General features: G+C 44.3%; 1 protein-coding gene across 1 annotated transcript in view; it reads left to right on the top strand.

The window, feature by feature from the left end:
* LOC147980854 (uncharacterized) overlaps positions 1-16,331 on the top strand; it is a 32,624-nt gene extending 16,293 nt beyond the window's left edge. The window contains exons 2-3 of the mRNA XM_087515775.1: positions 15,484-15,848; positions 15,951-16,331. Coding sequence (XP_087371901.1) covers positions 15,484-15,848; positions 15,951-16,331 — 746 coding nt within the window. The remainder of the gene's footprint in view (positions 1-15,483; positions 15,849-15,950) is intronic.
* Positions 16,332-20,053: the final 3,722 nt, after the last annotated feature.

Raw genomic sequence — 20,053 nt, 5'->3', positions numbered from 1 at the left:
TCGTATATGTGTTGAGAAGGAGAGACCCAGCTATGTCTTGAGGGAGATCATTCGACATCCATACATAACTGAAGGACGGGAAATATGATGGGATAGAGAGAGAGAGAGGAGAGAGAGAGGGAGGGAGAGGGAGGGAGAGGGGTAGAGTGTTGAATGGGTGATGGAGTTGCTTCTTGAAGATGGTGGGAGAGGCCTACTAGACAAACTGAGGGTGGAACTGCAATGTTATCAATAAGAGTGGGGATGTGTTTCTGTGTGTGCCTGTGTGTGATAGATCTGTCGGGACGCATCCATGGATGATGATGGGGGAACCATGTGTTTGGTAAGCAAACCTAACTAGATCGGTAGATCAATTGTTGTTTGTCAGAGGAAGGGAGAGACACAACTAATGAGGTAGATCGATTGACGTTTGGGTAAAAATGAGTTATAAGGACCTAGCTAGCTATATGTATAGCGAGAGATCGGTTGGTGTACGTCCATTTGTTAGAGGCAAATAAGGCCCAGTGAGACGGATAGACAGAGAGAATGGAGCTAGGAGGTGGTGTGAGAGGCCCAACTACTAGCTAGATAGGGGGAGGAGTGTGCGGTTGTGAGATCGATGAAAGAGGGGCGAGAGTTTACACGTGTGTCTGACCGTATCAGAGACATGAGGCAAGGACACATAAAGGAGGAGATTGAAGGTGTGTGTGTATGTTGTAGGCAGGCATCGCTGGAGAGGTTTATAGATCGGTGTGTGTTGGAAAGGAGTTGTGGAGACTCTGGGAGAACGACCTAAAGAAAAAAATGAATGTGCCCGGTGGATAGAATGCCGAGGGAGGGGAGGGCAAGGAGGGTGTGTGCATGCACGAGAGAAAGTTAGTGGTAGCTACAAAGGTTAGAGGATTGTGTGGGTGTAAGAGACTAACAAAGATCATAATTTGATATGAAAGCGGATTCATATATTTGAATAGGAGATCATAGTGTTTTAAACATTGCATGCATGAATATAGCGGTGATACACGTGCTGTGCACATGTTATACCATAATGTGATAATGCATGGCGTTTGCAACTCACAGCTAAATGCCGAACAATCTAAACCATACTATACATCAAACAATCTCACATTTTATTTGAATTTGTGATAATGTGTGGCGTTTGCAGCTTACAACTAAATATCGAACACTCTAAACAATACTATATATTGAACATTCTCACATTTTATTTGAATTTGTGGTAATGTGTGGTGTTTGCAACTCACATCTAAATACTTGTAGGCGTAGGGGGCGGGGCACCATACATAATGTGATAAACACATTATACATATGAGATATGGTTTAGATTATGAAGATCTAGCTAGAGCTAGAAATGTAATGTGATTTGAAATCAAAATAAAGTGGATTCAAAAATCTAGTTCGAGTTCATATAGTACACATAGTTCATATGTAACTCGAGACTAATCATGTGGTGTGCCGTGAAGATAATACACAAACGATGGTTTAACTTGACAATAATGATGATTGTAGATCTTATTAAAACAGAGAAACGAATTCAAATGCTTTGACTTCACAACAATCATTACTGTAGATCTTATTCAAATAGAGAAACGAATTCAAATTTAGTTCATATTGAAGCGGTAGTATATATGTTTGGAATGCACTAAAACGTTCATTTGAGTAGTAGGTTGCATGCATTATACACGTAGCGAAATATTTTAATTGAACATAACATGAATTCAAAGTTTTGAATGAAATTTGTAGTGCGCATTGATTTGGTACAGTACACGTTAGGCTTGTCCGGAAATATCAACCCGCGCCTTGTTAACCTGAAATATTTAAGATATATCTTTGTCTCGTTGTGCTCCGACAACACCCTCCATCTCAACCCGCGCCTTGCTATTCCGAAATTACAACACGCGTGAAAACTCCCACCTCCTGTGAAATCCCGACACGCGAAATGCCCGTGGTACCCCTAAACCGAAAGAACCGCCTCAAATCGGTGGGGGTACTTTCGTAACTTACCCCACATTTTGGACAAGCGCGTCTCTAAGCCATGGTTCCCCACTGCCATCCCATCCGCCCACCCATTCGTACACCGAGGCCACGAAAACCCGCGACGAAACCCCGCACCCTGCTCCTTCCACCACCCAGCCGGAGCCTCTTCCCCGACGACATTGTCCACAACAACACCTTGACGTCCCTCATCCACCATACCAGATGAGGATCCGTCATTGATCTCATCATCCCGCTGGTTCAGCCACCCCGTCCTCCACCTCCAAGGAGCTGCCCCGACGTTCCCCTCGTCTTTCGCGCCACCTCCATTCCCACACCGCCGTCTTCACCTGCACCACCGGAAGAGCATCATCATCACCATTTCCTCGGATGAAGCTGCGGCCTAATCGGCGCCACTGATGACCCACAAGTATAGGGGATCTATCGTAGTCCTTTCGATAAGTAAGAGTGTCGAACCCAACGAGGAGCAAAAGGAAATGATAAGCAGTTTGCAGCAAGGTATTCTCTGCAAGTACTAAAATAAGTGGTAACAAATAGTTTTGTGATAAGATAATTTGTAACGAGCAACAAGTAACAAAAGTAAATAAGGTGCAGTAAGGTGGCCCAACCCTTTTTGTAGCAAAGGATAAGCCTGGACAAACTCTTATATGATGTAAAGCGCTCCCGAGGACACATGGGAATATCGTCAAGCTAGTTTTCATCATGTTCATATGATTCGCGTTTGGTACTTTGATAATTTGGTATGTGGGTGCACCGGTGCTTGGGTGTTGCCCTTACTTGGACAATCATCCCACTTATGATTAACCTCTATTGCAAGCATCCGCAAATACAACAAAAGTATTAAGGTAAACCTAACCATAGCATGAAACATATGGATCCAAATCAGCCCCTTACGAAGCAATGCATAAACTAGGGTTTAAGCTTCTGTCACTCTAGCAACCCATCACCTACTTATTACTTCCCAATGCCTTCCTCTAGGCCCAAATAATGGTGAAGTGTCATGTAGTCGACGTTCACATAACACCACTAGAGGAGAGACAACATACATCTCATCAAAATATCGAACGAATACTAAATTCACATGACTACTAATAGCAAGACTTCTCCGATGTCCTCAGGAACAAAAGAAACTACTCACAAAGCATAAACATGTTCATAATCAGAGGGGTATTTATATGCATATAGGATCTGAACATATGATCTTCCACCAATTAAACCAACTAGCATCAACTACAAGGAGTAATTAACACTACTAGCAACCTACTAGCACCAATCCCAGACTTGGAGACAAGAATTGGATACAAGAGATGAACTAGGGTTTTGAGATGAGATGGTGCTGATGAAGATGTTGATGGAGATTTCCCTCTCCCGATGAGAGGAGCGTTGGTGATGACGATGGCGATGATTTCCCCCTCCGGGAGGGAAGTTTCCCCGGCAGAACAGCTCTGCCAGAGCCCTAGATTGGTTCCGCCAAGGTTTCGCCTCGTGGCCGTGGAGTTTCGTCCGAGAAGATGGCTTATGATTTTTTTCCCATCGAAAGACTCCATATAGCAGAAGATGGCCACCGGAGGGCCACCAGGGGCCCCACGAGGTAGGGGGCGCGTCCAGGGGGTAGGGCGCGCCCCCACCCTCATGGGCAGGGTGTGGCCCCCCTGGTGAGTTTCTTCCGCTCAATATTTTTTATGTATTTGGAAAACATCTTCCGTGAAGTTTCAGGACTTTTGGAGCTGTGCAGAATAGGTCTCTAATATTTGCTCCTTTTCCAGCCCAGAATCCCAGCTGCCGGCATTCTCCCTCTTTATGTAAACCTTGTAAACTAAGAGAGAATAGGCATAAGTATTGTGATATAATGTGTAATAACAACCCATAATGCAATAAATATGGATATAAAAGCATGATGCAAAATGGACGTATCAACTCCCCCAAGCTTAGACCTCGCTTGTCCTCAAGCAAAAAGCCGAAATCAAAAAATATGTCCACATATTTAGAGATAGAGGTGTCGATAAAAATAAAATACGGACATGAGGGCATCTTGATCATTCTTAGAACAGCAACTCATATAATTCTTGTCATATAATCTCTGATGCTAGAGTAATAATTCAATCACAATATCAAGTATGAATCATAAACTTCATTGAAAACTAACAAGCTACAATCTCAGTCATTGAAGCAATTGCAATTTATCATAACATAGGAAAGAGTCGATGTATAAGAGCTTTTCAGCAAGTCCACATACTCAACTATCATATAATCTTTTACAATTGCTGACACTCACGCAATACTTATGATTATGGAGTTTTAATCGGACACAGAGAAAGATAGGGGATTATAGTTTTGCCTCCCAACGTTTTACCTCAAGGGTAATGTCAACAGTAATAGTTCATGAAAACTCATATCCAATTAGCCATATATACCAGGATCTTTCCAACATATTGTGCTTGCTAAAGGATAAAATGTAAAAAGGAAAGGTGAAGATCACCATGACTCTTACGCAATGTAGGAGATAAAAGTAAAAGATAAGCCCTTCGCAGAGGGAAGCAGAGGTTGTCATGCGCTTTTATGGTTGGATGCACAAATCTTAATGCGAAAGAACGTCATTTTATATTGCCCCTTGTGATATGGACCTTTATTATGCATTCTGTCGCTTTTATTACTTCCATATCACACGATCGTATAAAGCTTATTTTCTCCCACACTAATAAGTCATACATATTTAGAGAGAAATTTTATTGCTTGCACCAATGACAACTTACTTAGAGGATCTTACTCAATCCATAGGTAGGTATAGTGGACTCTCATGGCAAAACTGGTTTAAGGATATTTAGAAGCACAAGTAGTATCTCTACTTGGTGCAATGAGGCTAGCATGAGGGGGAAAGGCAAGCTCATCATGTTGGAAGATCCAAGACAATATAATTTATCTCAGATGTAAGAAAACATAACCCATTACGTTGTCTTCCTTGTCCAATGTCAACTCTTTAGCATGTCATATTTTAATGAGTGCTCACAATCATAAAAGATGTCCAAGATAGTATATTTATATGTGAAGACCTCTCTTTCTTTATTACTTCCTATTAATTGCAACGATGACCAAAACTGTGCTTGTCAACTCTCAACAACTTTTATTCATCATACTCTTTCTATGTGAGCTCATTACTCTCCATAAGATTCACATGATCTTTTTGTTTCTTTTTATTTCTTTCTCTTTTTCTTTTATTCACTTAGGGTAATGGCAAAATAATCAAGCCCTTGACTCAACACTAATCTTTATTATATAGCTCACGGACTCGATTACATAGAAGGATAATAAAGCAAAACTCACAACTAGATCACACTAAAAACTTTTATTCTACTAGATCAAGATATTACCAAAAGGATCAAACTAAGAAAAATGGTAAAGATAAAAGTGATGGTGATATGATACTAGGGCACTCCCCCAAGCTTGGCAGTTGCCAAGTGGAGTGCCCATACCAGATACTCAATTCTTCGTTGTTGATGGAGACGGTGGTGATTTTGTTGATGGCATAGGCTTGTCGTCCTTCTTCCAAGGCATAGGCTCACATCATAGAAAGATCACCGAGTCTCCGGGATCCTTAAATCTGCAGCCAAACTCATCCTTTTGAATCTATATTAATACTCACAGTTTTGGTTTTGCAGGTCATAAATTTGAGCTTGAAGGTGCTCAATTTTCTCGTGAAGCTTGAAGATGGTCTCCCCGATGTTGTCGGCATCCAGCTTGTGTTTGTTGTTGATCTTTGTGCCAGATGAGACACCCGGCTCTCCCCGACTGACTCTTGTGAAGACATCTTGCTCTAATCTGCAGCAGCAACAACTCGATACAAAAACAGGGGATTTTGCGTGATACGGGAGTCAAAGCCCCCGGGAGATTATATAATGAATTTTTACCGACCAAAATACGTGTCGTGTACGAAAACGGAGTCCGGAGAGCACACGAAGTGCCCACGAGGTAGGGGGCGCGCCCTCCACCCTCGTGGAGGCCTCGTGTCCTTCCCGGACTGCTTCTTATTTTTCTATTTTTCTAAATATTCCAAAATGGAGAAATATTGCCTTAAAAACTGTTTTGGAGTCGGTTTACTTACCGTACCACATACCTATTCCTTTTCGGAGTCTGAAACGTTCCGGAAAGTGTCCCTTATGTATTCCTCCGGGGTTACGGTTTCAATAACATTAGTTTCAACATTTATCAGATTACCTGAGATATAATGTTTGATTCTTTGACCGTTCACCACCTTCGGATTTGTGCCTTCGAAGTTGTTGATTTTTATGGCACCGGAACGGTAGACCTCCTCGATGACGTAAGGACCTTCCCATTCAGAGAGGAGCTTTCCTGCAAAAAATCTTAAACGAGAGTTGTATAGCAATACATAATCACCTACATTAAACTCATGCTTTTGTATCCTTTTGTCATGCCATCTTTTAACTTTTTCTTTAAACAACTTGGCATTTTCGTAGGCTTGGGTTCTCCATTCATCAAGTGAGCTAATATCAAATAACCTCTTCTCATCGGCAAGTTTAAAATCATAATTAAGTTCTTTAATAGCCCAATAAGCCTCGTGTTCTAGTTCGAGAGGTAAATGACATGCTTTTCCATAGACCATTTTATACGGAGACATACCCATAGGATTTTTATATGCAGTTCTATAGGCCCATAATGCATCATCAAGTTTCTTGGACCAATTCTTTCTAGACCTATTAACAGTCTTTTGCAAAATTAATTTGAGTTCTCTATTACTCAATTCTACTTGACCACTAGACTGAGGGTTATAAGGAGATGCAATTCTATGATTAACATCATATTTAGCAAGCATTTTACGGAAAGCACCATGAATAAAATGTGAACCACCATCAGTCATTAAATATCTAGGGACTCCAAATCTTGGAAAAATAACTTCTTTAAGCATTTTAATAGAAGTATTATGATCAGCACTACTAGTTGGAATAGCTTCTACCCACTTAGTAACGTAATCAACAGCAACTAAAATATGCGTATATCCATTAGAGGAAGGAAAGGGTCCCATATAGTCAAAGCCCCAAACATCAAATGGTTCAATAACAAGTGAATAATTCATAGGCATTTCTTGACGTCTACTAATATTACCAATTCTTTGACATTCATCACAAGATAAGACAAACCTACAGGCATCCTTGAAGAGAGTAGGCCAATAAAAACCAGATTGCAGTACCTTATGTGCAGTCCTATCTCCATCATGGTGTCCTCCATAAGCTTCGGAGTGACACTTGTGTAGGATCTGTTCCTGTTCATGCTCAGGTACACAACATCTAATAAGACCATCTACTCCTTCTTTATAAAGATGTGGGTCATCCCAAAAGTAATGCCTCAAATCATAGAAGAACTTTTTCTTTTGCTGGTATGTGAAACTAGGTGGTATAAACTTAGCAACAATGTAATTAGCATAATCAGCATACCATGGAGCAGTATGAGAAGCATTTATGACATTTAATTGCTCATCAGGAAAGCTATCATCAATAGGTAGTGGGTCATCAAGCACATTTTCTAACCTAGACAAGTTGTCTGCAACGGGATTCTCAGCTCCTTTTCTATCAATAATATGCAAATCAAATTCTTGTAGCAAGAGAACCCATCTAATAAGCCTAGGTTTAGCATCTTTATTTTCCATGAGATATTTAATAGCAGCATGATCAGTGTGAATATTTACTTTAGAATCAACAATATAATGTCTAAACTTATCACAAGCAAATACAACTGCTAAGAATTCTTTTTCAATAGTAGCATAATTTCTTTGAGAATTGTCAAGGGTTTTACTCGCATATTGAATAACATTTAGTTTCTTATCGACTCTTTGGCCTAGAACAGCACCTACAGCATAATCACTAGCATCACACATAATTTCAAAGGGTAAATTCCAATAAGGTGGCTGAACAATAGGTGCAGAAATCAATGCTTTCTTAAGTATTTCAAATGCTTCTACGCAATCATCATCAAATACAAATGGTATATCTTTTTGTAATAAATTAGTCAGAGGCCGAGAAATTTTTGAGAAGTCCTTAATGAACCTCCTATAAAAACCGGCATGACCAAGGAAACTTCTTATACCTTTGATGTCCTTGGGACATGGCATCTTTTCAATAGCATCAACCTTGGCTTTATCAACATCAATACCTCTTTCAGAAACTTTATGCCCTAAGACAATACCTTCATTAACCATAAAGTGGTACTTTTCCCAATTCAAGACAAGATTAGTTTCTTCACATCTCTGCAAAACTCGATCAAGGTTGCTCAAGCAATCATCAAAAGAAGATCCATAGACGGAAAAGTCGTCCATGAAAACCTCACAAATCTTTTCACAAAGGTCAGAGAATATAGCCATCATGCATCTTTGAAAGGTAGCAGGTGCATTACATAAACCAAAAGTCATACGTCTATAAGCAAAAGTACCAAAAGGGCATGTAAAAGTAGTCTTTGATTGATCTTTGGCTGACACAGGTATTTGAGAGAAACCAGAATAACCATCTAGAAAGCAAAAATGTGTATGTTTGGACAATCTTTCTAGCATTTGATCGATAAAAGGTAAGGGGTAATGATCTTTTTTAGTAGCCTTATTTAATTTGTGGAAAACAATTACCATCCTATAACCTGTAATAATTCTTTGAGTAATCAATTCATCTTTATCATTAGGAAGAACAGTAATACCTCCCTTCTTAGGGACACAATGGACAGGGCTTACCCACTGACTATCAGCAACAGGATAAATTATACCTGCCTCAAGGAGCTTTAGTATCTCATTTCTTACCACTTCTTTCATTTTAGGATTTAGTCGGCGTTGATGATCACAAACTGGTTTATCATCTTCTTCCAAATTAATTTTATGTTGACATAGAGTGGGACTAATGCCCTTAAGATCATCAAGAGTATACCCAATAGCAACACATTGCTTCTTCAGAGTTTTCAATAATCTCTCTTCTTCATGTTCTGAAAGGTTAGCACTAATAATAACATGATATATCTTTTTCTCATCAAGATAAGCATATTTAAGAGTATCAGGTAACGGTTTAAGCTCAAACACGGGATCACCCTTTGGTGGAGGAGTATCCCCTAGGATTTCAACAGGTAAATTGTTTTTCAAAATAGGTTCCTGTTTAAAGAATACTTCATCTAATTCCCTTCTTTCATTCATAAACATGTCATTTTCATGGTCTAGCAAATATTGTTCTAAAGGATCACTTGGAGGTACGGCAATAGAAGCAAGACCAATAATTTCATCCTTACTAGGTAATTCTTCTTCGCGGTGTTGTCTACTAAATTTAGAAAAATTAAATTCATGAGTCATATCATCTAAACCGATAGTAACAACATCCCTTTTGCAATCTATGGTAGCATTAACAGTATTTAGGAAGGGTCTACCAAATATAATGGGGCAGAAGCTATCTTGTGGGGAACCAAGAACAAGAAAATCAGTAGGATATTTAGTTTTCCCACACAAGACTTCAACATCTCTAACAATTCCCATTGGTGAAATAGTATCTCTATTGGCAAGTTTAATTGTGACACCAATATCTTCCATCTCAGCAGGTGCAATATCATGCATAACTTCTTTGTATAAGGAATAAGGTATTGCACTAGCACTAGCACCCATATCACATAAGCCATGATAACAATGATCTCCTATTTTAACAGAAATAACAAGCATGCCTACCACAGGTCTAGGTTTATCTTTATCACGGGGTTTAGCAATTCTAGCAGTTTCATTACAGAAATAAATGACATGCCCATCTATATTATCAGACAAGAGATCTTTAACAATAGCAATATTAGGTTCAACTTTAACTTGCTCAGGAGGGGTATATGTTTTAATATTGCTTTTACAAACCACAATTGAAGCTTTGGCATGATCCTTTAGGTGGTTTCTCAACATAAGAAGTAGGAACAATAGGATCATTATAAGTGATAGTCTTTTCTTCAACTTTAATAGGTGCAACTACTTTTACTTCTATGGGAGGATGATATTTAAACCACTTCTCCTTGGGGAGATCAACATAAGCAGCAAAAGATTCGCAAAAAGAAGCTACTATCTCAGAGTCAAGTCCATATTTAGTGCTAAATTTACGAAAAATATCGATATCCATAAATGATTTAACACAATCAAAACTAGGTGTCATACCTGACTCCTTACCATTGTCGAGGTCCCAATCTTTAGAGTTGCATTTAATTTTTTCCAATAAATCCCATTTGAATTCAATAGTCTTCATCATAAAATAGCCAGCACAAGAAGTATCAAGCATGGTGCGATTGTTACCAGAAAGTCGAGCATAAATTTTTTGAACAATCATTTCTCTTGAGAGCTCATGATTGGGGCATGAATATAACATTGACTTAAGCCTCCCCCAAGCTTGAACGATGCTTTCTCCTTCGCGAGGCCAAAAATTATATATATATATAATTGCGATCATGATGAACAAGATGCATAGGAAAAAACTTCTGATGAAATTCCAATTTCAATCGTTTGTAATTCCAAGACCTCATATCATCACATAGCCTATACCATGTCGATGCATCTCCCCTCAAAGATAAAGTGAAGACCTTCTTCTTAACAACATCTCCGGGTACACCTGCAAGCTTAAATAATCCACAAACTTCATCCACATATATCAGATGTTCATCAAGATGTTTTGTTCCATCTCCTAAAAAAGGATTAGCTAGCAGTTTTTCTATCATACCCACAGGAACTTCAAAGCAAGCATTTTCATTTTCATATTCATTTTTAGTAGGTTCAGTAGGTCGAGGAGCAACTCTTTGCTCTACTGGTCGGGGTGAAGATACCCCGAACAAGCCCCTCAGAGGATTACTTTCCATAGTAACAAGTGACAGTAAATTTCAGCACACTATATAAATTTTTCTTACCAAATTCCACCTACCAAAGGCGCTTCACTCCCCGGCAACGGCGCCAGAAAAGAGTCTTGATGACCCACAAGTATAGGGGATCTATCATAGTCCTTTCGATAAGTAAGAGTGTCGAACCCAACGAGGAGCAGAAGGAAATGATAAGCGGTTTCCAGCAAGGTATTCTCTGCAAATACTAAAATAAGTGGTAATAGATAGTTTTGTGATAAGATAATTTGTAACGAGCAACAAGTAACAAAAGTAAATAAGGTGCAGCAAGGTGGCCCAACCCTTTTTGTAGCAAAGGATAAGCCTGGACAAACTCTTATATGATGTAAAGCGCTCCCGAGGACACATGGGAATATCGTCAAGCTAGTTTTCATCACGTTCATATGATTCGTGTTTGGTACTTTGATAATTTGGTATGTGGGTGCACCGGTGCTTGGGTGTTGCCCTTACTTGGACAATCATCCCACTTATGATTAACCTCTATTGCAAGCATCCGCAAATACAACAAAAGTATTAAGGTAAACCTAACCATAGCATGAAACATATGGATCCAAATCAGCCCCTTACGAAGCAATGCATAAACTAGGGTTTAAGCTTCTGTCACTCTAGCAACCCATCACCTACTTATTACTTCCCAATGCCTTCCTCTAGGCCCAAATAATGGTGAAGTGTCATGTAGTCGACGTTCACATAACACCACTAGAGGAGAGACAACATACATCTCATCAAAATATCGAACGAATACTAAATTCACATGACTACTAATAGCAAGACTTCTCCCATGTCCTCAGGAACAAAAGAAACTACTCACAAAGCATAAACATGTTCATAATCAGAGGGGTATTTATATGCATATAGGATCTGAACATATGATCTTCCACCAATTAAACCAACTAGCATCAACTACAAGGAGTAATTAACACTACTAGCAACCTACTAGCACCAATCCCAGACTTGGAGACAAGAATTGGATACAAGAGATGAACTAGGGTTTTGAGATGAGATGGTGCTGATGAAGATGTTGATGGAGATTTCCCTCTCCCGATGAGAGGAGCGTTGGTGATGACGATGGCGATGATTTCCCCCTCCGGGAGGGAAGTTTCCCCGGCAGAACAGCTCTGCCAGAGCCCTAGATTGGTTCCGCCAAGGTTTCGCCTCGTGGCCGTGGAGTTTCGTCCGAGAAGATGGCTTATGATTTTTTTCCCATCGAAAGACTCCATATAGCAGAAGATGGCCACCGGAGGGCCACCAGGGGCCCCACGAGGTAGGGGGCGCGTCCAGGGGGTAGGGCGCGCCACCCACCCTCGTGGGCAGGGTGTGGCCCCCTGGTGAGGTCCTTCTGCTCAATATTTTTTTTATGTATTTGGAAAACATCTTCCGTAAGTTTCAGCACTTTTGGAGCTGTGCAGTATAGGTCTCTAATATTTGCTCCTTTTCCAGCCCAGAATCCCAGCTGCCGGCATTCTCCCTCTTTATGTAAACCTTGTAAAATAAGAGAGAATAGGCATAAGTATTGTGACATAATGTGTAATAATAGTGTGATGTCTACTACACAACCTTCTTCTTGTAGACATTGTTGGGCCTCCAAGTGCAGTGGTTTGTAGGACAGTAGCAAATTTCCCTCAAGTGGATGACCTTAGGTTTATCAATCCGTAGGAGGCGTAGGATGAAGGTGGTCTCTCTCAAGCAACCCTGCAACCAAATAACAAAGAGTCTCTTGTGTCCCCAACACACCCAATACAATGGTAAATTGTATAGGTGCACTAGTTCAGCGAAGAGATAGTGACACAAGTGGTATATGGATAGTAGATAAAGGTATTTGTAATCTGAAATTACAAAAACAGCATGGTAACTAATGATAAAAGTGAGCATAAACGGTATTGCAATGCTAGGAAACATGGCCTAGGGTTCATACTTTCGCTAGTTCAAGTTCCCTCAACAATAATAACATAATTGGATCATATAACTATCCCTCAACATGCAACAAAGAGTCACTCCAAAGTCACTAATAACGAAGAACGAACGAAGAGATTATGGTAGGGTACGAAACCACCTCAAAGTTATTCTTTCCAATCAATCTGTTGGGCTATTCCTATAAGTGTCACAAATAGCCCTAGAGTTCGTACTAGAATAACACCTTAAGAAACAAATCAACCAAAACCCTAATGTCACCTCAAGTATCCGTGGGTATGATTATACGATATGCATCACACAATCTCAGATTCATCTATTCAACCAATACGTAGGACCTCAAAGAGTGCCCCAAAGTTTCTACCGGAGAATCACAATGAAAAGTGTGCCAACCCCTTTGCATAGGTTTATGGGCGGAACCCGCAAGTTGATCACCAAAACATACATCAAGTGAATCACGTGGTATCCCATTGTCACCACAGATACGCACGGCAAGACATACATCAAGTGTTCTCAAATCTTTAAAGACTCAATCTGATAAGATAACTTCAAAGGGGAAACTCAATCCATTACAAGAGAGTAGAGGGGGAAGGAAACATCATAGGATCCAAATATAATAACAAAGCTCGCGATACATCAAGATCGTATCACCTCAAGAACACGAGAGACAGAGAGAGAGATCAAACACATAGCTACTGGTACATACCCTCAGCCCCGAGGGAGAACTACTCCCTCCTCCTCATGGAGAGCACCGGGATGATGAAGGTGGCCACCGGAGAGGGATTCCCCCTCCGGCAGGGTGCCAGAACGGGTCTGGATTGGCTTCGTTTGCTACGGAGGCTTCTGGCGGCGGAACTCCTGATCTATTGTGCTCCCCGGTAGTTTTAGGGTACGTGGGTATATATGGGTGAAAGAGATACGTCAGGGGAGCCACGAGGGGCCCACGAGGGTGGAGGGCGCGCCCTAGGGGGGTGGGCGCGCCCCCTGTCGTGGTTCTAACTCTGACAGTGATGTAGGGGGGTATGTATGGAGAGGCTAGATCTTAGCTATGGAGGAGTTGTAAGCACACGAGGATTACGAGTTCAGACCCTTCTCGGAGGAAGTAACAGCCCTACGTCTCGGTGCCCGGAGGCGGTCGACTGAATTATGTGTGTATGAATAACAGGGGTGCGAACCCTTGATACTGAGGAGGGGGTGGCTTATATAGAGTTCGCCAGGCCCCTCCAGCCCTCAGTAATGCAGGGTTTAAAGTACATTAAGACTGGGGGTTACTGGTAACGCCCCTAATAAAGTGCTATGATGACCATAAAAGCTACTTAATGACCGACCGTTTGCGTGCAGGGTGACTTTAGATCTCCTGGCAGTCGAGTGGTTGGATCTTGGTCGAGTGATTGCTTCGTGGTCGAGTGTCTTGGATCCGTCGAGTGGGATACCTCCAAGTCGATTGAAAGGTGACTTCTTCTAGGGATGTCCTTGGGTAGGGTACTTAGGACAGGTCCATGCCCCTACCCTAGGTACATACCTTCAACATTAGCCCCCGAATGGATCGAGGTTCGAGTGGGGAAGGAGTTGGGGATCTTTTCGACTGGTCCTTCATGTTATATGAACGTCTTGTTTTGGATCAATTGTCACGGATGACGTCGTCAACTTCTTTCAGTCGCCGTGATCCATTCTTGGCCTCTTGTCGAGTGAATTTCTTTACTTGCGAAGTTCCGAGTGACAGTGTGAAAGGGATCTTCTGTTTGACGAGTTGTTCTGCGGCCCGCGGATTTTGCGGGATTTGAATTTCGGGAAGCACGTGGGACGGGGGCGGCCGCAGTAATCGGATGGGATAGGATGGAAGATCCTCGATCCCCACGCCACCTTTTTCACCACGTACCGCACGCGCCTGTTGCGGGATTTGACGGGATTGCCTGGGCCTACCAGTCAGCCACTCGGAAGCGACCTCTTATAAGCTGCCGGCTCGGGACCCCCGAACAGTGCGCCTTCACTTTTCCCCCTTCCTTCACAAGATCCTCCGCCACCTCCGCTCTCACCATGGTGCCATAGGTCTTTTCGAGCTTCACCGATGACGATGGTGAAGGCGAAGACGTCGGCTCTGGAGCGCGCGAAGAAGGCGGCGGTGCAGGGGAAGGGGAAGAAGTCACTCGGGGCGGATCTTCCTCGAGGACTGCTCTGCCCAAGGATTGGATCCAGGGCGACTGGATGCCGTCGGTGATTCGGCAGGATGATCTCGATGATCTGGTCGAGGGGGGATTCATTCCCCACAAATCTGCGCGTCTCCCGGGGAAAGAAGTCGAACCCCAGCCTCTTGATGGTGAGTGCGTCCTCCTCACCACCCATATCGATCGTGGATTCTCTCTGCCTCCTCATCCTTTTTTCCGGAGCTTCTTGAACTTCTTCGGAGCGCAGCTCCATCACTTTACTCCCAATTCTATTGTGTATCTTGCTGCTTTCGTTTCCTTGTGCGAAAACTTCTTGGGTTGCCGCCCCCATTGGGGACTCTTCAAGCACATCTTCACTTGCCGCTCTCAGTCGGTCAAGAAGGCCAAGTCGAGTGATGAACGGACGCAGGTGATCCAGCTGTGCGGGGGCCTGGCGATCCAGATGAGGGGAAAAAGTTCCTTTCCGTCTATCACTTTTCCCGAGTCAGTCCGTGGGTGGCAGTCGACTTGGTTTTACTGCAAAGACCAGGTGACCCTAGGACAGTCGACTGGGCTTCCCCTTTTTCTCTGAATCGAGCACAAAAACCTACCTCTCTGAAAGTGACGCCGGAGGAAAAGTCGCAAGTCAAGGTGTTGGTCGGTCGAGTGGTTCAGCTTGTCCGCGAGGGTGTGACTGGCATGGACTTGTTGGAAGTCTTCCTTCGGAGGCGCATCCAACCGCTTCAGGCTCGTGACCACCCGATGTGGCTGTACTCGGGTCTCGAAGACACCACTCGGATTCACCCAGAGGAGGTTACTGACGAGATGTTGGAAGGGTGGCTGTCGAGTATCACAGGGAACAAGGACAACCCCCGAGGAGCCAGGAGGATTCCTCCACTCGACCAAACATACGAAGTGGACATGGAATGACCTTGCGTTTCCGACTGTGATCTTTATTTCTTTATTTGTTCTCTTTGGATCAGTCGATTGACTTTTGTCTTGTTTTCTGTCCTCTAGGCCACTACTGAGATGTACTCGACACCCAATGGAGCACAGGAGCAGGCCGAGGAAGGAGAGGCGAGCGGAGGCGAAAGTGGAGACGAGAGAGAAGAGTGGGAATCTGACGGCGAAGGAGAGGGGGATGACAACGACGACTCCAGTGAAGAGGAGGAGGAAGAAGTCGAACCTCCCCGCTCGGAACGGCGATCCAAGCTTACACACGACCCTGCGCGGGAATGTGGTAAGGCGACTGTCCCTGTTGGACAGTCGTCGAAGCGCCCTCGGACCTCATCTCCAGCACCGACAGAAAAAGCTCCCAAGCACCCACGCGCGACGCCATCCAAGCCGCCCAAGGATCTGCCCAAGATGAGGATGACTGTCCCCACCATTTCTGGGTAATGGTAGAATTTGTTTTCCTTTGTTGAACGTGACGGACTCTTGGTCAACTCATTGAATAAGCTGACTGACTTTCGAAATTTGCAGTGCTGCCACCTCGGAGATCTCCGCCAAGGACGATGATCAAGAGATGGAAGACGTTGTTACCTCCAACCCCGGTACGATTACTAATGCTCTGCTTTTAGTCGACTGACGATTTCTTATAATTCCGGTCGATTGGATTTTTCTTGTAGCTCCTCCTCATGTCATTGACCTCCCTGATGATGACGACGAAGAGCCGCTGAGGGCGCGAAGGAACAGGAGGGCGCCGGCTGGCAAGACCCCACAAAGCACTCCGGCGCCTGAGGCCGTAGTCCGAGAGGGTGGTGATACCACTCGGGCTTCTGTGACCTTCGCTGAACCTCTGACGAGTGTCCGGCCTTCGACGTCGACTGCAAATCCGCCTTCGCTTTTTGCCACACACCACGTCCCTGAGGATCAAGTGGGTGCCGCTAAAGAGGCTATACGCCAAGCGGGGATCATGATGGAGCAAGTGAAGGTGGTTTGGGAAGCCAGCCAAGCAGCTTATGACGCGAGTTCAGCTCTTCAGAGCAACGTCCAGGTCAGTCGATTCACCGCTTGTTCTGTTAGGATATGCTATCTGAAGAATCTCTTTTCCGAAGATCTTTATATCTGTACACCCACTGGGTGTGTCTATTAATCTTTTTGACGAATGGGGGCACGCTAAGTGCACCCACTGGGTGTAGTCCCCGAGACTACGGTGGACTGCTGGCAGTCGACTGCAGTCTTTATATTGTGTTGCTTTAGTTGAACTTCTTCACTCGGTCTGGTCAGGCCATGTCGAATGGAACTGTACACGGTCGACTGCGGGCAGTCGATTTTTGGTCGAACCAGTGGGGGCACGCTGAGTGCACCCACTGGGTGTAGTCCCCGAGACTACTGTCGAATGTTTTTGATTCGGCTGTAGTCTTAGAAACGCCATCATTGTCTCTTGGTTACTCAGAAGCAACTTATCTTGGATGTCTGTCGACTGATTTTTTGTAGAAATCCTGTGAACTTGTGGCTCGCTACACTGAGTTGGAGAACAAACAGATCCAGCTGAACCTTGACTTGAAGCTTGCTCAGGAGAACTTGCAGAAGGCGAGGGACGAAGCAAAAGGTATGGCTGGTGAGCTTTTGTCGACTGTCCTTTCTTTCTGGCCGTCCTCGATGTTGATCTCACTTGCTGTTTCGCAGACAAAATGGAGGAGGCTCTGAAGAAGAAGGATCAAGACCTTGCCGAAGCGCAGGAGGAGGCCCTGAACAAAACGAAGCTTGCTGAAGAAAAACTGGCTTCAGTCGGTACTCTTGAAAAGGAAAACTCCAGGCTGAAAACTGCTCTCAACACGGCTAATCAAGAGGTCAGTCGTCTGAAGCATGGCAATATAGCTCTGAATGACAAGGCAAGTGAACTGACGGGGAAGAGGAACGATCTGGAGGCTTATCTCGGTGGACTCGTCAAGAAGCTGTTCGTCATGCTCGAGGGTAATTACTCCAGCCCGACTGACTTGCTGTTACCAAACCTGCGTAGAACCACTGACTTATCCTTGAATCGTGTTTACAAAATTCTGCCAGAACTTCGAAGAGGAGACCAATCGAGTGGAGACAGACTTGGACCCCATCAATTCTCCAGTGAAGGACGAGGCTACTATGAACGTGCTCCGACTGGAATCTCGTGTTGCCGGCGTTGTTGACTATCTTGCTCGGTTGAAGGTTGCGATGTCGCGGATCGACACGTCGCTCTGGCCTAGGACGACGCTTCAGAATGACCTCGAGTCCCTGATGACTTGACTGAATGAAGTCCCAGGTCGAGTGGCGGAATGGAAGAAATCTTCTGCTAGATGTGGCATTGACGTCGCTCTGTCTCTGGTCCGCGTCCACTGCAAGGAGGCGCGAGAAGAAAAGTTGGCCGCCATCCAAGTTGCCAATACCAGGAAGCACAACTTTCAAGACTTCATGGAGACTTTCATTGCTGCTGCCACTCGCATTGCAGACGAGATCGATTTGGACAAGTTCGTCGCCCCTTCCAGTCCTCCGCCTGAGGAATAAAAACTTTTATGCTTCACTTTAAATTTGCCTCGGAATGCCGAGTGGATTTTGTAACCGTTAAACTCTGTCGAGCTAGAGGCTCGAGTACTTTGATCTGTGGTCTAGGACCTTTGGATCTTATCTGAACTTGATTTCTCGTTGAATATCTTCATGAATTATCTGACGAGTGGAACTTGTTCGTCACTCTAAATAACTTTGTATTTGTGGTGCAGCTCCGAAGGAGAAGGTAGCAGTAGATTTGCACCTCATCGTCCTTGCGGATTGGGATGTGTTCCGTACTTAGGCGAGCACTGGGCTGCAGCTAAGCCCCCGAGTGGAAGGTCTGCTCTCCACTCGGTAGGATTTTAAAAACTTAGGCGAGTACTGGACTGCAGCTAAGCCCCCGAGTGGGAGGTCTGCTCTCCACTCGGTAGGATTTTTTCAAACTTAGGCGAGTACTGGACTGCAGCTAAGCCCCCGAGTGGGAGGTCTGCTCTCCACTCGGTAGGAATTTTTCAAACCTAGGCGAGTACTGGACTGCAGCTAAGCCCCCGAGTGGGAGGTCTGCTCTCCACTCGGTAGGATTTTTTCAAACTTAGGCGAGTACTGGACTGCAGCTAAGCCCCCGAGTGGGAGGTCTGCTCTCCACTCGGTAGGATTTTTCAAACTTAGGCGAGTACTGGACTGCAGCTAAGCCCCCGAGTGGGAGGTCTGCTCTCCACTCGGTAGGATTTTTTCAAACTTAGGCGAGTACTGGACTGCAGCTAAGCCCCCGAGTGGGAGGTCTGCTCTCCACTCGGTAGGATTTTTTCAAACTTAGGCGAGTACTGGACTGCAGCTAAGCCTCCGAGTGGGAGGTTTGCTCTCCACTCGGTAGGATTTTTAAACACTTAGGCGAGCACTGGGCTGCAGCTAAGCCTCCGAGTGGGAGTCTGGCTCACCACTTGGTAGGATTTTTAAATCCTTAGGCGAGCACTGAGCTGCAGCTAAGCCTCCGAGTGGGAGTCTGGCTCACCACTCGGTAGGATTTTTAAATACTTAGGCGAGCACTGAGCTGCAGCTAAGCCTCCGAGTGGGAGTCTGGCTCACCACTCGGTAGGATTTTTAAACACTTAGGCGAGCACTGGGCTGCAGCTAAGCCTCCGAGTGGGAGTCTGGCTCGCCACTCGGTAGGATTTTTAAACACTTAGGCGAGCACGGGGCTGCAGCTAAGCCTCCGAGTGGGAGTCTGGCTCGCCACTCGGTAGGATTTTAAAACACTTAGGCAAGCACTGGGCTGCAGCTAAGCCCCCGAGTGGGAGTCTGGCTCGCCACTCGGTAGGATTTTTAAACACTTAGGCGAGCACTGGGCTGCAGCTAAGCCCCCGAGTGGAAGGTCTGCTCTCCACTCGGTAGGATTTTAAAAACTTAGGTGAGTACTGGACTGCAGCTAAGCCCCCGAGTGGGAGGTCTGCTCTCCACTCGGTATGATTTTTTCAAACTTAGGCGAGTACTGGACTGCAGCTAAGCCCCCGAGTGGGAGGTCTGCTCTCCACTCGGTAGGATTTTTTCAAACTTAGGCGAGTACTGGACTGCAGCTAAGCCCCCGAGTGGGAGGTCTGCTCTCCACTCGATAGGATTTTTTCAAACTTAGGCGAGTACTGGACTGCAGCTAAGCC

This window comes from Triticum urartu, chromosome 3A (genome assembly GCF_056163025.1).
Source record: "Triticum urartu cultivar PI428250 chromosome 3A, HENAU_Tu73, whole genome shotgun sequence".
Taxonomy (NCBI): Eukaryota; Viridiplantae; Streptophyta; class Magnoliopsida; order Poales; family Poaceae; genus Triticum; species Triticum urartu.
This window is presented reverse-complemented; position numbering and strand designations above follow the sequence as displayed.